At 44.2% G+C, this 20,135-nt stretch overlaps 1 protein-coding gene across 2 annotated transcripts in view; it reads right to left on the minus strand.

Moving 5' to 3' along the window:
• The window catches only part of FBLN1 (fibulin 1), a 54,486-nt gene extending 51,565 nt beyond the window's left edge, over nt 1-2,921 (minus strand). The window contains exon 1 of one of the 2 annotated variants that reach the window (XM_083503360.1): nt 2,127-2,921. In XM_083503360.1, the coding sequence (XP_083359486.1) occupies nt 2,127-2,193 (67 nt within the window). In that variant the 5' untranslated portion in view covers nt 2,194-2,921. The remainder of the gene's footprint in view (nt 1-2,126) is intronic. The other variant, XM_083503361.1, reaches the window with a different exon arrangement.
• Between the last annotated feature and the right edge of the window lie 17,214 nt (nt 2,922-20,135).

The raw sequence follows: 20,135 nt of genomic DNA on the forward strand, positions 1-20,135 counted from the left end.
GGCAGGATGGGAAAGGCCTTTATGAGCTCCGACCCAAAAGCAGGAGCAAATCATAGCCTCCAAAAACACAACTGCACAAGGTTGCTGTGATCTTTTTCCTGTTACAAACCATAAGCTCACCCATTAACCCCATTGCACACATTTCCAAATGGTTACTTGGCTGTATTACTAAGCTGGCTGTTTTACGTACCCAGATGAACCACTGGATGATTCACTCTTAACTGAAACCCTCATGATCAGTCTCAGGGGTCCGCTTGTAAAGTTGGAATTATTAACCTATCTGCCAGGGTTGTCAGAACAAGATGATGATAACTTTGGAATTCCTCAAACAACAAAGGTGCTTTGTAAATCCTTTGAAAATGGGGTGTGGCCCTCATCTCCGCTTTCAGGCTGAGGGAGCCGGCATTTGTCTGCAGACAGCTTTCCAGGTCATGTAGCCAGAATGACTAAACTGCTTCTGGTGCAACGGGACACCGTGACAGAAGCCAGAGCGCATGGAAATGCCATCTACCTTCCTGCCACAGTGCTACTTATTTTTCTACTCTCGCTGGTCTGCTTTCGAACTGCTAGATATCTAGTCATTAGTTAGCAATGTGACCTGAAAGTCTTAAGTTGAAATGTCATCTCAGTCATGAACTTGCAAGGTGACTTTGCTATCTCTCAGCCACTGCACTGGAAACATGGGGGGAATAGTGCTGGCCCACCTTACAAGGGTAAGGATTACTGAGAAAGAATCTTATTTGAACCTGTGAGGAACTTTGCCTCCCCAGCCCTGTCAGACAGAGCACACAGCTCCACCTGCCCATAGCTCTGGGAATGCAGAGGGAATCCATAGGGAGACATTCTCTAGCCACAAACATCAGCCAGAAGAATTTGGGTGCTGGGCCACGTGTGTGTCACATGTACATGTGGAGGGTTTTTTCTGAGTTGTTATAACCTGCTGCAAGCCCCCTTGAGAATCTACTTGTGTTTTGAATCTTAATGGAATCACAGTTTCCTCCAGAAAAATGCTTCCCCCCTCGCACATCAGAAGGGGTTGAGAACCTGTGGCTCTTCAGATGTTGCTGGAGTCCAGCTCTCCTCAGCCAGCAGGGCGCATGACTGGGGTGACAGGAGCATCATCGGGAGGCCCACAGGTTTCCCCAAGGCAGAGCATACAGATCAGCACCTAAACCTTCGTACATTTAACAGGGCCATACTCTTCCTTCTTCCACCACACAGAGAACACTGAATGTGCACCATGGTGTAAACTGGGCATCTGTTTAACAGGGCATTTAGGAGGAATGCCTGGTTTACACGAGGGTCACATCCAGTGCTATTTTTCTAGCAGAAGAGGTGCCAGAACTCACCCTGAATGCCCCCCCCCCCTGTTTCTCTTAGAATGGCAATGGCGCCCACCTGAGGGGGCAGGACCTGAGTTCCAGAGAGTTCCGGCTTGAAAAAAGCCCTGCTCACATCCACACTCGGAGCATGGATGACCAGAAAGGCAAAGGCAAAAGCATCTCTTATGCTTAAGTTATAAATAATGTTACACCTTACAGATTTATCCTTTATCGATATGCATATTTACTCGGAAGTAAGCGGCACCACATAAGTGAGCAAGAGCTGGCTTCCGAAATGAATTTGTCTCCTCCTTTCTCCTTTCGTGAAAATGTTTCTGAATGTCGAAATTTCCAAGTATTGGGTATGGTAAAATAACCTCAAGGAAAAATAACTTCAGTCTCGTCGAAATCAACTACACTCAGAATAGGGCAGATTAGGGCGCTTTAGTTTAGTTGCAAGAAACCAGTAACCTGCACGCCAACTCGAGGGGCTTCAGTCCCCAGCCAGGCTCACACGTGGGCTGTCAGCACCCGGGGCAAGGCAAGTAATTTGCGCCCCCTAACCCGTGGATTTGCGCCCCCTAATCCTAACCCCCAGATGTTGCGCCCGGTGTGGCCGCCCCCCCTGCACCCCCACGCTACGCCACTGCAGGCTCAAAGACACCCCCAAAACACACACACACGCTTTCCACGAGCGCAGACTCTCTTGCCCCGGGTCCAATCTTGGCTTTCGCAGCCGGTCTTCTCCTCCTCGTCCTCGCCCTGCAATTCAAACATTTTGCAGCATTGCAGCTGTTTGCTCACCTTGCGCGCCGCACAAAGGCACCGAAGCCAGAAGAAGGAGCAGCCGGATCCTGCGCAGATTCTCCATCAGTGAGCGGCGGCGGAAGCGGCAGGAAAGGTGCCGGGAAGGAGAGCGCAGCAGCCGCAGGCAGGGGCTTCACTCTGGCTCGCGCCCTCTGTCTGAGTTTGAGTTGTCTTTCTTGCTCCTACCTCGGCTAAAGCCCCCCTCGCCACTCAGGGCGGGTCGAGAAGGAAGGAGCCTGCAAGGATTACCCGCTACAAAGTAACCGTGTGGGGAGTTACTTGGCCGCCTTCCTGCCTTCCTTTCAATTATCCCGCTTGCAGGCGTTGAAGGCGAAACATAGCCTGGAGGCGGGGCCTTGGAAAAGTCCTCTGCGGGATCCAGGGGTGGTCCTTCTCCCGCCCCCCCCCCGTTTTTCTTCTTATTACAGAGTCTCTCTCTCTCTCTCTCTCTCTCTCTCTCTCTCTCTCTCTCTCTCTCTCTCTACCAACTTAGGAACCTTGGGAAACAACCTCGCGGCCAAGACTCTTTGGTTCAGGTTTCCTCCTCCAAACAGAAAGGGAATTCTCGAAATACCTTCAGCGCGAGCAAAATCCCACATAAACAAAAAAGTGGGATGCCGGAAAAAGTCAAGGCCGCTCAGTGGAAAGTTTAAAAGTCTCCTTTCTTCCTACAGATTGTCCTGAATGTATGTGTATTAATGACTGAGAGAAAATCTGGAGCTGAAAAAAGGAGGCAAAGGAAGCAATGCAAAAATTCTCCAATTACAGCACCCTCGCTGAAATGGTATCTTGTTTTTATCTTATCCAAACAAGATGCAGAGTGATCTTTGGTCCAAAGGAGGATCTGCCCGGAGCCCATCGGCCGCCCTCCGGCTGCTGCGCTCTTTGTGTGCGGATTAGATTAACTGAGGGTCAAATGTTATTTCAATAAGAGCAGATGGTGCTGAGTCCTATTTGAAGAGAGGAGTTGCTTCCTAGCCTTGCAGGTTACCCCCACCCCGTTCCTCTAAGAGTGCTGGGCTTCCCCTTTACACAGAACTCTAGTAATCATCCCAGGTGACCAGCAGTCAATGACTTACAAAACTGGACTGTTCTACATCCACATTTAATCTTCAACCAGTGAGCCCCAAAATACTGTAGTTAATTTGTTTACTGGTTTGGTTGGAACTCTAAGATACTATTATTATTATTATTATTATGATCATCATTACTTATACCCCGCCCATCTGGATGGTTTGTTAAGGCTCTATGAACTGCCACCTGATCAGACCAATGCCCATCTCGTCCAGCGTTCTGTGTCCAGCTGTGGGCTGATTCCAAGCAATGCCTGGAGGGGACCACCTGCCTCTGCTGGTCCATGGACAATGCAATAATATGGGTGCTGTTAGCAACTGATAATTGCCTTCTGTTGTTTCCCCCCTATTATTATTTCATTATCACAGGAGTGGAATCTGGTAATTTTTTGTAAAATGACACCTTGTGCAAGGCGCCCCCAAATAGATCTTCACAAGTATGGATCTTCTCAATATTGCGCCGCCTCGGCTTGGTGCCTTCTAAATCTGGCACTGGCTTACCACATTGCACAGCATAGAGAGTTGCCTGGGACAGGAAATCAGTTCCAAAGGTTAAAGCAGGGGTCAGCAACCTTTTTCAGTTCAGACCATGTGGTGGGCCAGACTATATTTTTTTTGGGGGGGGGGATGAACAAATTCCTATGCCCCACAAATAACCCAGAGATGTGTTTTAAATAAAAGAGCACATTCTACTCATGCAATAACATGCTGATTCCCAGACCGTCCGTGGGCCGGATTTAGAAGGCAAATGGGCCACATCTGGCCCACGGGCCTTAGGTTGCCTACCCCTGGGTTAAAGGGTTGTTTAGTGGAGGCAGAAAGGAAATACAGAGATACCCACTTGGTAGCAGTAGTGCGGACCAAGGAAGGAGGTACTAAGCTAGCTGTTTCACTTGTCTGCCCTCCTTCTCATGGTGTAGGCTGCAGCCCGCCTGCCCCCCACCCCCGTTACCCTAGCCACTCTGCCTTTTTGGGCAGCTTGGATGATGCACACATGCATTGGCATATTTGCATACACATTTGCATATTTCCTCAATGCCAGGTTCCTGAGGCTCAAGGAGCAGAGCTTGAAAACTCAAGACAAAACAAATGGAGCCAGTCATCTCTTGACAACTTGCTGTCTTCAGAACAGGATTCTTGCCCTCCTTCTCACAAGTTTTCAAAATATATTTATTAGACCTTATTGGCATTTGTCTCAATTTCCTCTAAGAGAAAAGGCAAGTGAGACTGGAACAATATGACGAGAAAATATGCCAAATATGCCAACAATATGCCAAGTTTCCTGCTTGGCAGGGGGTTGGACTCGATGGCCCTTGTGGTCTCTTCCAACTCTATGATTCTATGAAAAGGGAAAGAGGCTAACTTTTAGGATAGTCTGCAAATGAGACTTCTGAAAATAGTCCTCTGCGCATCCTGAAATTTAACCCCTCGCCCTGGAAATCCTGAGAAGCCTGACATTTCCAGTCCAAGCAAACCCAAGTCTTGGGAGTTCATTTGTCTGGTGCCACACTTCACAAATAGAAATAGTACAAAAGTGAGTATTTGGGTTTTTTTAACTAAGGAGCAAAACAAACATGATCCTTTCCATCTCAACCCAAATCTCCACAGAGCATCTGCCCTCCAGGCGGCTGCTGGCTTTATCTGAAGCCAAACTATTTGGAGGTAAAATTGAACTGTCGCAGAGCAAAACTAAAACAAGCAAAACTGCAGTCAGGATGGTGACATAATGGAAATTCGTTCCCTGTTGCCTTTACTCTGTTTGCTTCCAATATTAGCACCTTTGCTTCATGTGCAACTTAAGAGTATGGGCTATATATTGCAATGTTTGCATGAAAGCTCTCTTCATAAAGAGCTTCTAATAACTTTTTGCATGTGTTGTGAAAGAAAATGTTTTGAAATGATTTTATTGATTACTACTGCATGTAGTGCACAGTTTTAGGGCTTAAGCCTTCTTTTGCAGGTCTCAAAAATGAAGTGTAAAACCTTGGGCTGATGTGCCAGAATGCAAAGTCAGACAGTTCTGCTTGGTTTGGTTCTTCTGCTAAGCCACCAAGCCTAGCCGGGCTCTGATCTCTGATCTGCAGGTGGCATCCCGGGCCTCTTCCAGCTGACCCTAGGCTCCAACCCTAAGCCCAGCTGTCCCTAGGCCCACCATCTGCCAGCAACCACCTCCTGTTACCCAGATGCCTTCACTTTGAGTACCAGGGTCTGATGCTATTGATTTGACAACCATAAAGGGAGACTACACTTTTTCAAGCTTATGATTAAAACCATTTTTCCTTCCATCCACATTTGATTGGCTGATTTATCTCGTAATTAGGAGCTTGTACACTACAGGAAATATGGAGTGCAATTGTTAGAGTTGGGAGTCAGGCGTCATTTCCAGTAAGTATCTTTGAAAGGAATTTGCAGTGAATAATTTTCCAGATAAACCTACCACCAGGGAGCTGGTAGCCTCATACTTCTGGTCACTGATCACTTTTGTTTATATTTAGTCTTATTCCATTCTGGTTCCAGGCACCTGAGTGCTAACAATAAAAATAAGATTGCTCTGGATAGAACTAAAAAATAACCCGAGGTACCACTGTAATCCGCAAATGATTGCAACTTCTACCCTTCTTTTTCAACAAACACACTGGTTTCCCATTGGTACAGGTCCAGTTCAGCTAATACAGGGACATATAGGCAGCCAGCGGGACGCGGGTGGCTCTGTGGTCTAAACCAGTGAGCCTCTTGGGCTTGCCAACTATAAGGTTGCCAGTTCAAATTTGTGTGGCAGAGTGAGCTCCTGTTGCTCTGTCCCAGGTCCTGCCAACCTTTCAGTTCGAAATCACAAAGTGCAAGTAGATAAACAGGTACCACTGCGGTGGGAAGGTAAATGGAGTTTCCTTGCGCTCTGGCTTCCTTCACAGTGTCCCGCTGCACCAGAAGCAGTTTAGTCCTGGTGGCCACATGACCCAGAAAGCTGTCTGCAGACAAACACCAGCTCCCTTGGCCTGAAAGCGAGACGGGCACCACACCCCATAGTCAAGTTTGACTGGAATTAACCACCCAGGGGTCCCTTACCTTTTACTTATATGGGCAGCCAGGAAATTTTCTTATTAGGTTGATAAATTAGGTTGATACTGATTGATATTTTTATACTCAATTTTTATTAAAAGTTTTAGAATACAATAAAAGTAAAACAGGTGGGGGGGAAAGGAAGAGCATAAAAAGAAAAGAAAATGAGGAATAAGATGAAGAGAAAAGAAGGAAGGAAGGAAGGAAGAATTGGAGGAAATACAAAGCCCTCTCTCTCTCTTTACTCTTAGTCCACACAAAGGGAGGTAATCCATCCCAGGTCCCACCTGGGGGCTTCTCCCTCTTCCCCCAGCCTCCCACCCTGGGAGATCCGCTCTGCCTCTCACGGAGGGCCTTTCATCTTCCATCCATCACAGAACATAAATGTAGAAAGAGCTAACGAAAAAGAACAAAGTTTGAAAACCATAGAGAAAACAAGATATAAAGAAAATTTGATTTAAAAATTGATCAACAGAAAAGGAGCTGCTGATTAATTACTGAGTATTTATATTTTTTAAAATAAAAAATATAAATGATTTTTGGTTCAAAACAAAACGTCTTGAAAGATGCATTCTCTCTCATCACACAACAGAGAATGCCTCTTCTAAGATGGTGCCTACTGTGATGTGTGCATGCATCATCCACACTAAGTATGTATTTAAATCAGAACTAATGCTTAATTTGTATGCAAATTTATGCAGAATTGCAGGGCACTTCAAAGAGGCGGAACTACCAAATCCAAGGCCGTGCCAAGCTGGGTAGAAGGCTGGGAAGGGCGGTATCTCCTCAGCCTCAGCCCCCCCCCCCCCCGTTTCTGGGTGCAAGGAAAACTGAGCGTTCATTCTGAGAGTGTGCCAGGGCAATGGGGTAGCTGCCCAATCTCCCTCTATTTAAAGGACATATGATCCTTGAAATAAGAATATTGATGTCATTTTGTATACACCCACAACTTAATAATTTGCTTTGAAAAACAGCATTTTAAAAAATAGACTTGAGTTCAATCACCCTCTAAATAGGCTTTTAAAATACTTCACATTGAGAAAAGATCTGCTTTTCAGCTGTTACACTATGAATTATTGACACCAGCTTAAAACCTAATATAGCACTTGGATTTATTCTGTTAATACATTTCCCATAAGTTTTTGGGAGGAAAAAAGACTTAATAAATGCTGCTGTAAATATATGAAAAGCAGAACAGTTTATAATTGGGAACACGTGAGGAGGGAGGCTTAAAAAGAAGTTGTTTAATGTTCAAATATGTAATTTAGGATATGCTAGCCTGCCATTTAGGGAGGCCTGGCTAGAAGGCCCCGCAGGAGCACGTTCCATCTTGGGGGAAGTGCCTGGGCCCAGAGCCCTTCCTGGGACCCCCACCACGGGGCTGGAGGGAATCCTTCCAGGGTCCCCCCCCCCTTGTAGCAAACAAAGGCTTGGGCCTTCTTTTTCATTCTTCCCCAGCAGCAGTGATGCACTGCTATGTTGGGGGCATAGTGGGGCATTAAAAAGACTTGGTGTTCCTCTCAGGGGCAGAAGGCACAGATTAAAAAAAGAATTCTTAATGGAAGTTACTAGTCCTAGTTTGCGCAGCCTGCCTATACTGAGCCAAGTGAAGCTAGTTTGGAAACTAGATTTCCTCTTTTGAAATTGCTAAATTACCGTATTTTTCGCTCTATAACACGCACCCGACCATAACACGCACGTAGTTTTTAGAGGAGGAAAATCCGTAGGCATGCCACCTGTAGGCATTCCCTCCATAACACGCACAGACATTTCCCCTTACTTTTTAGGAGGAAAAAAGTGAGTGTTATGGTGCAAAAAATACGGTATTTGCCAGAGCAGTTTTCTTGTAGCAAGGAGTTCTGCAGCTCATCTTTCTCCAAGTTAAATACATATATTCACTCTGGAAGCCCTGTGACTCAGCTCTCCATTTTAAGAGGAATTTGCTGCTCCAGAGCCTCAAAAGAATACAGCTTTTCATTTTATATCTTTCCCTTCTCCATCTCTCCTCTTCTGCAATTTCTCCTCTCTGTCTTCTTTCACACTTAACTTCCACCCTCAAACTTTATTTCATCCCTCCTTTTAAATCCATTCCCCCTGCAAAACAACAACTAGTTTCCCTCTCTTATCCTGTTCCTTCTTTTTCTTCCCACTTTATTATTTTAAGAGATATGAACCATTCATCTCTCTTTCTAATTCCCTTCCGCGCTTCTCCCTCAGAGGAAGGATATTCCCCCCCAACACACATTTCTCTGGCTCTCCTGCAGGGCAGTTTCAGTTCAACCAAGAAGCAGCGCATGAACATGAGGATGCTGAGCAGGTGGCGGCGCTGAGGTGCTCAGCCCAAAGGGACCGAGGTCTACTAGTGCTCTCTGGCCCTCCATTTCAGCCAGTCAAGTTGGCTGTTTTTGGGAAAATTGTATCACAACTTCGGCGGGAAGTCTCCTGAGAAATTGCAGTCGTTAAGAGTCGTCAACAGGCTCATCTCAGCTATCTGCCAATCACCCATTCCCACCACCCTTCTGAGTAATACCCCTCCCCACCTTCTCACTATATAGAAGGGTCTGGCAACTTCTGTTTCAGTGTATCTGAAGAAGTGTGCATGCACACGAAAGCTCATACCAAGAACTAACTTAGTTGGTCTTTAAGGTGCTACTGGAAGGAATTTTTTTATTTTGACTATGGCAGACCAACACGGCTACATATCTGTATCCTGAGAAATTGTGCTTGTGTTGGAGACCCACACATGTGTCTTTCCTCTTCTTCTTCTTTGCTTCCCTTTAAGTCCCTCTGCTCTTCTTCCTGAAACCTGGAATTTCTGGCCCACCGCTCACGCCTCCCTCTCCACACAGGACACTTTCCCTCAAGCTGGAAACCATTTCCTTTCCACATAAGCGTCACATCAACAAGGGAATTCTTAATAATCACATTAAACATGTTGCATGTGAGCTGGTATCAGTCTGAAAGCTGGGGTACAAATGTAGTAAGAAATCATTACACAAGTTAACAGAGTCTCTCTTTCTGCCTTGAACATGGCTGACGCAGCCCCCTTTCCCCTCAGACCAAGACACAGGGAACCAGTAATCATTCAAATCATTGTTTGGGCTTCCCTCTCCAGCGCTGTCTGCAGAGATTAAAGAGGCAAGCACATGCGAGGGTTGCCACACTTTGAAACAATTTAAATTATGCCCTGTGCATTTGCTTTTCAAAGGAGTGGGTGGAGAACCAGGCCAGCTGATCATGATTGTCATTTCCAGTCACTTCCACAGACAACATTTGGTTCTTATTATCAAAAGATAACCACATATGCGGGGGGGAGGGGGGCGTGCAGAAACAAAAAAGACTATCCAAAGTGCCATAAGAATTCCTCAGACATGCACCATTCTGAAAGCATTTGTTACTGAGGCTTTCGGAAACATCTGTTATTTTTTATTTTGCATGTCCAAGTAAATTTTATGTCTTGTTTCCTTTGTATTATCAGGACTGGCAAAACATGTAACGTTTGATTTAGCTGAAAAGAATATATATAAAGAACACCCTGTGTGTTTTAATACTTTGGATTGAGAAGTGAATTAAATACATACAAATGACATTAAGGATTACCTAACCAAGGAAAAATAACAAAGAATACCAAATTTCTGTGCACTTTTCCTGTAGTCTCTCAGAATCACAGCATACATCCAACCCTGGAAATAAGACTAGGCCATTCTGCATGTTAGCTTGCAAGCCATTTTGGAGTACTGTACATAAGTGAGTGAATAAATAAATAAATAGCAGTATATGTAAACTAATTTTTACCTTTTAAAATAATGCATTTACAGTGGTGCCTCAGGTTAAGAACTTAATTCATTCTGGAGGTCCGTTCTTAACCTGAAACTGTTCTTAACCTGAAGCACCACTTTAGCTAACGGAGCCTCCCGCTGCCGCCACGTGATTTCTGTTCTCATCCTGAAGCAAAGTTCTTAACCCAAGGTACTATTTCTGGGTTAGCGGAGTCTGTAACCTGAAGCGTATGTAACCTGAAGTGTCTGTAGCCTGAGGTACCACTGTATAGGACTGGAGAGTATGGAAACACTTTTACAGTCAATATCGCATTAATTCACACAACACAACTTTACCATAGATACATAAATACCAAACAGAAGACTGCATTCTGTCAGAGGTACTTGCAGTGGCGTAGCGTGGGGGGTGCCAGGGGTGCCAGCCGCACCGGGCGCAACATGGGCAGGGGGCGCGCTCGCACTAGCAGCTCTCTGCCCCTACTAAAATCCACGGCTTGGCGAGGAGGTCGCGGAAGGGGGAGAGCGAAGCCTTCTGCCGCGGGCCAAAAAAGGAGAGGAAGCCGGGCGGGCGGGCGGGCGGGCTGGCTGGCTGGCGGGGGTCTGGCTGCGCCTGCTGCTGCCTTTGCCGCTGCTGCCGGGGCTTTGACAGCTTGGCGAAGCGGAGGGAGAGGAGCTTTATGGTAATTGCGGCTCTCTCTCCACTGGCCGCCTGGGTAGTGAGCCGAGCCGAGCAGGGAGTCTGGCGAGGGGGCGGGAAGAGACTTTTCCACCTCGCCTGGTCAAAAAGGAGAGCGGAGTCTCCTCAGGGCACCCTCAGGCAGGGCAAGGCAAGCAGAGCGAGGAGGAGAGAGAGGGGAAGTGGGGGGGAGCAGCCAGGAAACGCTGCGGTAAGGAATGAAGAGAGGCAGCTCCAGGAGAGCGCGGGGGAAAGAGAAGCCTCGCTGCTGCTGCTTGGGAGGGTAAATTACTGTACTTGCCTTGCCCCGGGTTAGGGGGCGGCGGGCGCAAATTAATTGCCTTGCCCCGGGTTAGGGGGCGCAAATTACTTGCCTTGCCCCGGGTGCTGATAACCCACGCTACGCCGCTGGGTACTTGCTTGTTACACATATACAATGATGGTTGGTAATTTTAGACTCTGAACTTAGTGGTCTTATGGTATTATCCATTATCCAAGTTCAAAATGTGTGAATCCAGCGCTGCTGTGCTATGGGACCTTCCTGCTCATTCTGTCTTGTCCTCCTCCTCCTCCTTGGGCTCAGGCAGGGAGAACCCCAATGGATTTATGTAATCATGACTAGTGCAAATATGGGACAGAGAGACATGAGGATGACCGGGGGGACGGGGGACGGGGACGGCTTAACACAGTAGGCTGTCTTTATTGCAATACATATACCCACCTATAAATGAAAGACTTCTAATCCCGCTCCCTTCAGCCTTAGGACTGCATTTCCTCTCTGCATTTGGGAATGGGAACTAAGGAAGTCAGACCCTTCTTAAACTCCATGGCCTGAACAAGGAAATATGCCCAAGGGCTTTAGGAGTATTCACATGTCCCCCAGGTACACTTATAAGTGACCAGAAGAAGACGAAGGGAGAGTACCCAGCAAAATGGATCCAGGAAGGAAAGTTGCTAAATGTGCAACCATCTCTGAAAAAGATCCAAATAATGCAATCTGCTGAGAGTGTCTTTATGTCTATTAAAAACAATAAGGAGTCTTGCAACACCTTAAAAACTATTTTATTACAGCATAAGTGGACAAACTCCACTTCATCAGAGGCATGAATAATATACATTAGTTGGCAAGTCTGTTGTAAAAGAGCCAGATTTCAGGCAGTGTGGAAGTGTGGAAAACCATATGGTATCCTTCACAAAGGCTTTTGAAACACTGCTGCAAAAATGACTCCAGGCAAGGAGGGAGCATGTTGCAATTACAGCATCCTCACCATATGTTTTGTTAGTCAGGATATGGGTTGAAAAGCATGGCAACAAGGAGCTACGATAATATGCTGGGGAGATGCACGCTGCGTTGGAGCCCTAGTTTAAGATTATTCAGGGAGAACTTAAAGTCCTCTTCCCTTTAAATAATATGCCAATATCATATATATCCAGATACACCTGTTATAAACGAAACACAGTGGCATAACTATGGAGCTAAAGGTGAGATTATAGAAAAACAACCCTGACCTGCTTCAAGGAGGCTGGCTACTTCTTACTGAGGAAGGCAACTCAGACGTCTGGTGGGAACCCACAAGACTGAACGGTTCTTTCTATAAACTTTTCTCCCCATGCAGAGATCACGATATCAGGGGAAAGACACTTGTCTGCTGACAGACTACTTTTCTATGTGTATATATTTATTTTTATTATGAAGGAACATTCAATCATGTGAGACCCTAGTTGATGTCTGAAGTGGTACAGCTCAGTCACAGGTTTACCACCTGAACAAGGACTTGGCACAAGAAGCTTAGTTATTGGGTGGCATCCTTCCTCTCTGCATTGTGCACAGCCCTGTATGGAAAAGAAAAATAGGGGTGGAGGCTGCATCTGGTTAAGCCTCCGCACAATCCTCCTTTTTATTTTCCAGGCAGAGCCTTATTAAGCATGTGTAATAAATTCCTGTGACTGTCATTCGTTTTAACTGTTTTTAATACAGAATTTTAAATGACTGTCACCCGCCCTGGGGCCTTGGGAGGAAAGGTGGATAAAAGTTTTAAATAAATAAATAAATAAATAAATAAATAAATAAATAAATAAATAAATATTACCTCTTGCTGAAAGAGAAAGAGCTAAATTGTGTGGATGTAGAATTCTATATGTGCTGCATCCCTATCCCAGATGATCTTCATTTTAAAATGGTGTTTTACATCTCTTAATCCATCTCTTAATCCCTTTCTATTAGTAATGCCATTCCCTTAATAAGCATTGGTTCTTTTTTAAAAAAGATATTTATTAAAGTTTCAGCATATTACAAAAATAAGAGAAAAAAGAAAGTAAAAAAGAAACAAAAAAATAGAAAATGAAAATACAAAGTAAAAACAGTTAAAGACAGATCAGTCTTTCCATATCTTGTCCTTCATTTGCTTGTTTCCCTGACCTCCTCACACCTCCCTTTTTTGTATTCCAGTTCAATTAGTTAATTCAGCAAATCCTTTCCCTCTTTGATTTTATCTTAATCTTTTATCTTAATATATTATAACTTTAGATTATCATCTGTTAACAATCCATTTTTACATATTCCTTTATAACATTGCTGCTAAAAACCACTTAACTTCAATCCAACATCATTCTAACATTCATTAATTTTACAGTATTTCTGTAGTCTTTAAATTTCTTCCAATCTTCTTCCACCGACTCTTCTCCCTGGTCTCGGATTCTGCCAGTCATTTCCGCCAGTTCCATATAGTCCATCACCTTCATCTGCCATTCTTCCAGAGTGGGTAAATCTTGTGTCTTCCAATACTTTGCAATAAGTATTCTTGCTGCTGTTGTGGCATACATAAAGAAAGTTCTATCCTTCTTTAACACCAATTGGCCAACCATGCCCAGGAGAAAGGCCTCTGGTTTCTTCAAGAAAGTATATTTAAATACCTTTTTCATTTTATTATAAATCATCTCCCAGAAAGCCTTAATCCTTGGGCACGTCCACCAAAGGTGAAAGAATGTACCTTCAGTTTCTTTACATTTCCAACATTCATTATTGGGCAAATGATAGATTTTTGCAAGCTTGACTGGTGTCATGTACCACCTGTAGATCATTTTCATAATATTCTCACTTAAGGCAATAAGCATTGGTTCTTGCATCTATGCTATGTCGGGTTTTTTCCCTCATTAAGTTCTAGGAAGCTTAAGCAGGGAACATCTACAATACACTCCACCATACAATAGGATAGCATTATTTTCAACACAAGGCAGCACAAGGTACAGTTCTAGAAACATAAAAACGTGCTGATGGCAAATACCTCCAAACAGAGCTGGTTGCAAAGATCTCCGAAGAAAACCTTGGACATTTTGAGAAGGGTAATGGCATACTCTGCACTGGTTCCTCAGTTCCAAATTTCTTAAACCTACCCCTGGTAGATCACTATCCCTGTTTTGTCTTTCAGGCAGGTTTTGACAAAATTGTTTTTTAAAAAACATGTTACTGTAAATCGCTACAGTTTTAATTCCTTTCCTTCCCCTGGTTCCCTAGAAGTTTAATCTCGGAAAGTAGGAGAGAGGTGCATATGTAAGCTGACAGGGCACTACATCAGAAAGCTGTCTGGAAATATTTGCCCCTGGTTATAATTTGGAGTCAATAGAATTTGACCAGTTGCTTCCTAAAAGTGCAGCCATGGAATTTTCAAGGTTATGTTACTATGAGAAGAACTCAGCTGGCCAGAACATTCTTAAAGGACTGAACCGAAATGCCTTAGAGGCCCTCGCAGTGCTGAGGCTGGAAGGATTCCTATCTACATCATCAAGAGAAATATTGGCTTGTCTGCTCTTCCTAGCTCCCAGCTACTATGAACTGCATTGCAAAGAGTGGTCTGAAGCAGGTTTGGGGGGACTGACTGCTTTTAATGAAAGGGCAGGTGCCGTGCTGTTTTTATTGTAATTATTTGTATGTTTTAAACTTACAGTGGTATCTCAGGTTACATACGCTTCAGGTTACATACGCTTCAGGTTACAGACTCCGCTAACCCAGAAATAGTGCTTCAGGTTAAGAACTTTGCTTCAGGATGAGAACAGAAATCGTGCTCCGGCGGCGCAGTGGCAGCGGGAGGCCCCATTAGCTAAAGTGGTGCTTCAGGTTAAGAACAGTTTCAGGTTAAGAACGGACCTCTGGAATGAATTAAGTACTTAACCCGATGTACCACTGTATTTTATATATGTATATACAGTAGCTTTAATTGCGTAGGAAGTACGCAAAAAGTACTTTAATTTAAAGTAGCTTTAATTTAAAGTAGCTTTAATTCTATCAATGTTTAATTGTTTTTTAATTGTTGTTTCTTCTATGTTTTTGCAACGTTTTTTATTATCTATAAGCCACCTTGAGTCCAACCAGGGGAAAAGGTGGGGTAGAAATAAATATATTAACAACAAACAGCTGCAGCTTTGCTTATATCAACATTAAAAGCACTGTTAGAAAGGGGGCAGTAATTCTCCAGTATATTTTTCTGCTGTTTTTCTCTTCACCCTCCAACTCTTCCTTACAATTTTAAACTCATATCTGAGATAAAGCGATGCTATTTACGTACATCAAAATTTTATGTTGAATGGGACGAGAATTGAGAATAGCACAGTTATTTCCATGGTGTATGTTGTGTGCATTTGAACTCTGTGAGCCCGAAGTACCCACCTATGATGGAGGCTTCCTGCTACATCTCTGCATGACTCACGGCTCCAACCTTTCTCTCCTCCACCTCAGTTAATCCCTGCTGGGAGCAGGTAATTCTGCCCCTTTTCTGCATTGGTTGCAGAAATGTAGTAGAATTACTTGCCCTCTCCTAGGAGCCTGCTCTGGGCTCCCCCCCCCCCAGGTATTAAGAGTATGCTTCGATTTTAATCCAGGGAAAAATTCTCTCTGTTATCAGAAGTTTGGAATGAGTAGAATAGTTGGACTGCAACATAGGTTTGGAAAATATGTGAAACTGTTGGAGTGGAAACATTTAGTTCAGCAAAACCACAGACACCCTCTTTATATACACTTAACAGTTAGTTTTAGCATCAACTGCAGAAATAAAAAATGGCTGAATTGAAATATTCTGGTCCCAATCCAGCAAATTAGATCCATCCACTTAACTGATGTAATGCACTGCAATTATATCTGGTTCTCACTGAATTCTGAGGCCACTAATTGCTGCATGCAGCAAAGTTTAACTAGAATGGAGCCACTGCATTAGTTCCTTGGACTTCTCATACAAAAAAATAGCAGCATGGTTCTCCCATCAGTGGGGATAATAAGGATTTAATCTGATGGGATACCTGACAGCAGAGCATATTCAAATCATTAGAGTGGCTCCATTTCAGGGATAAATAGCACCTCCTAGACACAACATCATAATCCTGTTTTTCTAAGCCCCAATTCTTCTGAATCCAAGCAGTTTATGGAAACCAAACAGTATTTCATTAAACTTGCCAAGAATGAGAGCACCGTTTGGGATTGCAAACTATGTTACGTCAGTGCAAATGCATTAAATGATTTTACCATTTACTTTAAAAATGTGAATGCTATATGATGACTAGGTTTCACTGACTGGAAGCTGGGGGCAGACAATACAGTTGTCTGCTTCTAGGCAGGCATTGAATAAAGTTTTATTTTGCCTCTCTTTATACTGTATTATATTGTCTCTATTAATTTGCTTTTAGCCTGCTGCTGCTTTGTGTTCTTTATCTAATTTGTGTCATCTGTACTGAAATGGTAAGCCATTGTATTTTTGGTAAAGAAAAGAAGAAGTAGAAATTGGACTGCAGAAATAAATTAGCAAAGGACTGATGGTAGCATGTGGATTTCTTTTCCTATATTCCACCTCCATTTCTGGTCACAGAGTTGACAGGTGTTATAGTGCTATGGAAACTCTGCTGGAGCAAGACTATGATGCTCATTTTTAGCTCCTCCGAGAGCACTTTGACCTATAAGGCGATCCTAAAATGTTACAGAGAAACTAACTCCTGATCTGCTCTCCCACAGTGAGTTAGAATTAGGCAAAAGTGACCCTCTCTCAGCTCTGCTGGTGGTGATGGAGGGGCTTCAGCACTCTGGGCTTCCCCAATGCCTCCATTGCCACTGGCAATGCTAGCGAGTGATCCAATGATAAAGATAGATCACTCATGTGAGGTAATCAAATCAATTACCGTATTTTTTGCACCATAACACTCACTTTTTTCCTCCTAGAAAGTAAGGGGAAATGTCTGTGCGTGTTATGGAGGAAATGCCTACGGGTGGCATGCCTACGGATTTTCCTCCTCTAAAAACTACGTGCGTGTTATGGTTGGGGTGCGTGTTATAGAGAGAAAAATATGGTCCTTAATTGGCTGGATCCCCAGATCGAAAACATGGGGCTAAACATACTCTCTAGCAAGAGAGAGACCATATCAGTTAAAAATCACAGAATCATGGGAATAATGGGTTCTTAGACCTTTTAAACATCATGCTCTAGCCACTTACAGTGCTTCCCATCTCTTCCCCTCTTGCAATGAACAGACCACACCATTCAGAAAGTTAAGATGCTTTACTTGCAAACTTAAAAGGTCAGATCCATATGTTATTCCATGTAGAAGCAAGAAGAACACAGGTAGATATTTGGGGATTCAAAAGATAGTGAAATGGCTACATTACTAATTATTACATTTCTACCACATAAAGAGGTTATCCCCAGCCCCCAAAAATGAACCCAGAATGTGAAGCAGCACATATATGTGTCTGTATGTCACTATGCTTTCTGTGACTTCAACTCCTGTGTTAGAACTCATTGGATTAGGCTTTAAATTGTATTTATGGAGAGACAGTCATCCTACATGGTCAAACTCTCAATGTATGGAAAGTACAACCAGTATTGCTTAACCTGTACTTACTTACCACCATTCCTTTTAGTGCCCTGGCAAGCAACTCACAGAACGGGATCTTCTTTGGGCCAGATTTAATAATGTTACAGTCCCATCCCCATGCTTCCCAAGATAACTGGGAATGTGATGGTGGTGGGGAAGGTAGGGAGACACAAGTGCTTAGCCTCCCTCACTTCTCTGGAAATGATGTTTTGGCTGCCTTTTTTTTTTTTTTGTAGAAAATGGGTGAGTGAGGGAAAGGCTACAGTTCCCCCCCAACCCATCTTTTCCCTGAGTCTCCCCTGCAAATCTCCCTGGCTTCTGTCCCATATCAGTATTACAAGGAAAACATGATATTGGGAAACCTATTTCCTTCAAAACTTCTCTTTTGGCCCTATGTTCATGCATAAAGCGAGGGTGGGGAATCTCTAGCCCCCCAGGCCAAATGTGGCCCTCCAGGCCTTTCTGGCGCTCAGCACCCTTCCCAGGCCACACTACCTGTTCCGCAGGTCACATCCTTCACCAGACCAGACTCCAGGCTCTTCTCAAGTACCTCTTTCTGGCTGGAATGTGCTCCTGAACTCAAATAATAATGCCTCTCTCTTGCCTGGATGGTGGAGAAAGGTGTGTGGAAACTTCTGGCTTTTATGTTTCTGGAATGTGGCCTACGATGGAAAAGTAAGCCACATCTGTTGCGCCGCCTGCTTTTGGCTGTAACCCTGTTCTCTCAAAGTTGCCTATTAGGAAATGCGGCCAAGCTGAAAAAGGTCCCCCCTCCAGCTGATTAAAACGTGTTTAATCCTCTTTTGCATTTTCGTATCCCAGATGAGTGGGGTAATCAAATTAGACCTTGCTTTGTTACTAAAACAGAGCTACTTGTAAGCATTCTTTTCCTGTCCGAGCGCAGATAAAGCTAGGGAAAAAGGGCAGTGAATCAGCCCAGAATTTTGTGATTTGCCATTTTTTAAAGGGTTACAAACTGACAATGTAAGAATGCTTATTTTCTTGTGGTTTTTTATATGGAAGGATTTTTGCGGTGCCTTTTGTGAAAAGGCTGGATTACTAATAAGGCACAGGAAATAGATTTCTCAAGCCTATTATTCACTTGCATTATTTCATGCTATACTGTGTAGTGTTGTCTAGATCACAATGTGCAGATTCCTACACTTAAGAGTGTTTGACCTTTTTTTTTCTTTAACAGAGCTTTCAAGCCATGATGATTCAAACCTCTGGATTTTGTGTGGTTACCGGTACTATATATATATATATATATATATATATATATATATATATATATATATGCGCGCCTCTGGGGTCCATGGGGTATTAAGGGAGAGGTAGTAGTCCTGGTGGGGGACACGTGCTGTTCCTTCTGGGGTAGTTTGTCCACCTTTGGTCCCCACCCTGCAGTCGGCTCTCACCTGTGGCTCCTAGAAGCTGTCAGCATGCGACAGCGGTCACAGCCCACAAATGGCTTTGGCTGGCCAACTAAACCAGGTGAGGGTAGCCGATGGGTCTCAAACCCTCGGTGAGTTAGGGACTTCCCCTGCATGTGAAGACACCCCCAGGGGATTGAGCAGATGGGACCAATACTGGGTCCAAGAGTCAAGAAGACAGTTTCTGCGTGTGCTGTAGAGGGAAGTGAGAGGCAGATGGCACTCATCCACCTGGGAAGGTAGCCCATCTAGAAGGAAAACTATCATCTCTGCTGCCTTGAGGAATATCTTCAGGAGAAGAAAAGGCTAAGGATTAAACTCTACACAAATCTGGAGTTGAGTCCTCAAGATGGTTGGATGGCGCCTTGTCCGCCTCCTTTCGGCAACTCCTGCAGCCCAGCTGGTGCCAAACATCTTGCTCTGCTTTCCTTTGGACCACTTCAGGGAGGCCATGAGGTCTTGTTGTCTGGGCAGCCCAGGACCTCCATGCACACTGCCCAGACTTGCGCCCCAGGGAGGGCACTGCAGTGCTGCTAACACAACAGCTTGACTTCACCCCAGAGGCACACCCCACTGTCTCTCAAGACTGACAGATGCCAACAATGTGTGCCACTCCATTAGGAAAGCATGGATTTCAGCTTCTGACATTTTTCAGTGCTTCAAAAATTGGGGTAGACAACCTGTGGCTCTCCTGTTGTTATTATTGTTGTATGTCCACCTCCCAGAAGTCCCAGCCAGCCCAATGGTCAGGGATGATGGGAGTTGTAGCCCAATGACAATCTGGAGAGGCGCAGGTTTCACACCCCTGTTCCAAATAACTGTATCTCCCTATCAATGCATGGAGGAGACATCAATGAATGAAAGAATAATGGACTACTGTAAAAATTAACGGCAAGTAGTTCATCTTGCCTCCTTTTCAAAGTGTTAATACAAAAGGAGGATTCTGAACTGAGTCACTAATCTTATTTTCTCTTGGTAAATGAGGCTCCTAAGCATGAAAGGGATATGAAATAGTGAGGCTTATACATCTGTCACTGATTCCAGCTTCATCTGTTTAGTTACAGAAGAAAAAGAGATGGTAGTATCTACCAGCTACTGGCTTCAGATCTGAAATAAAATCATAGGTGATTACG

The sequence above is a fragment of the Podarcis liolepis genome, assembly GCF_965112155.1.
Source record: "Podarcis liolepis genome assembly, chromosome: 5".
NCBI classification, from domain to species: Eukaryota; Metazoa; Chordata; class Lepidosauria; order Squamata; family Lacertidae; genus Podarcis; species Podarcis liolepis.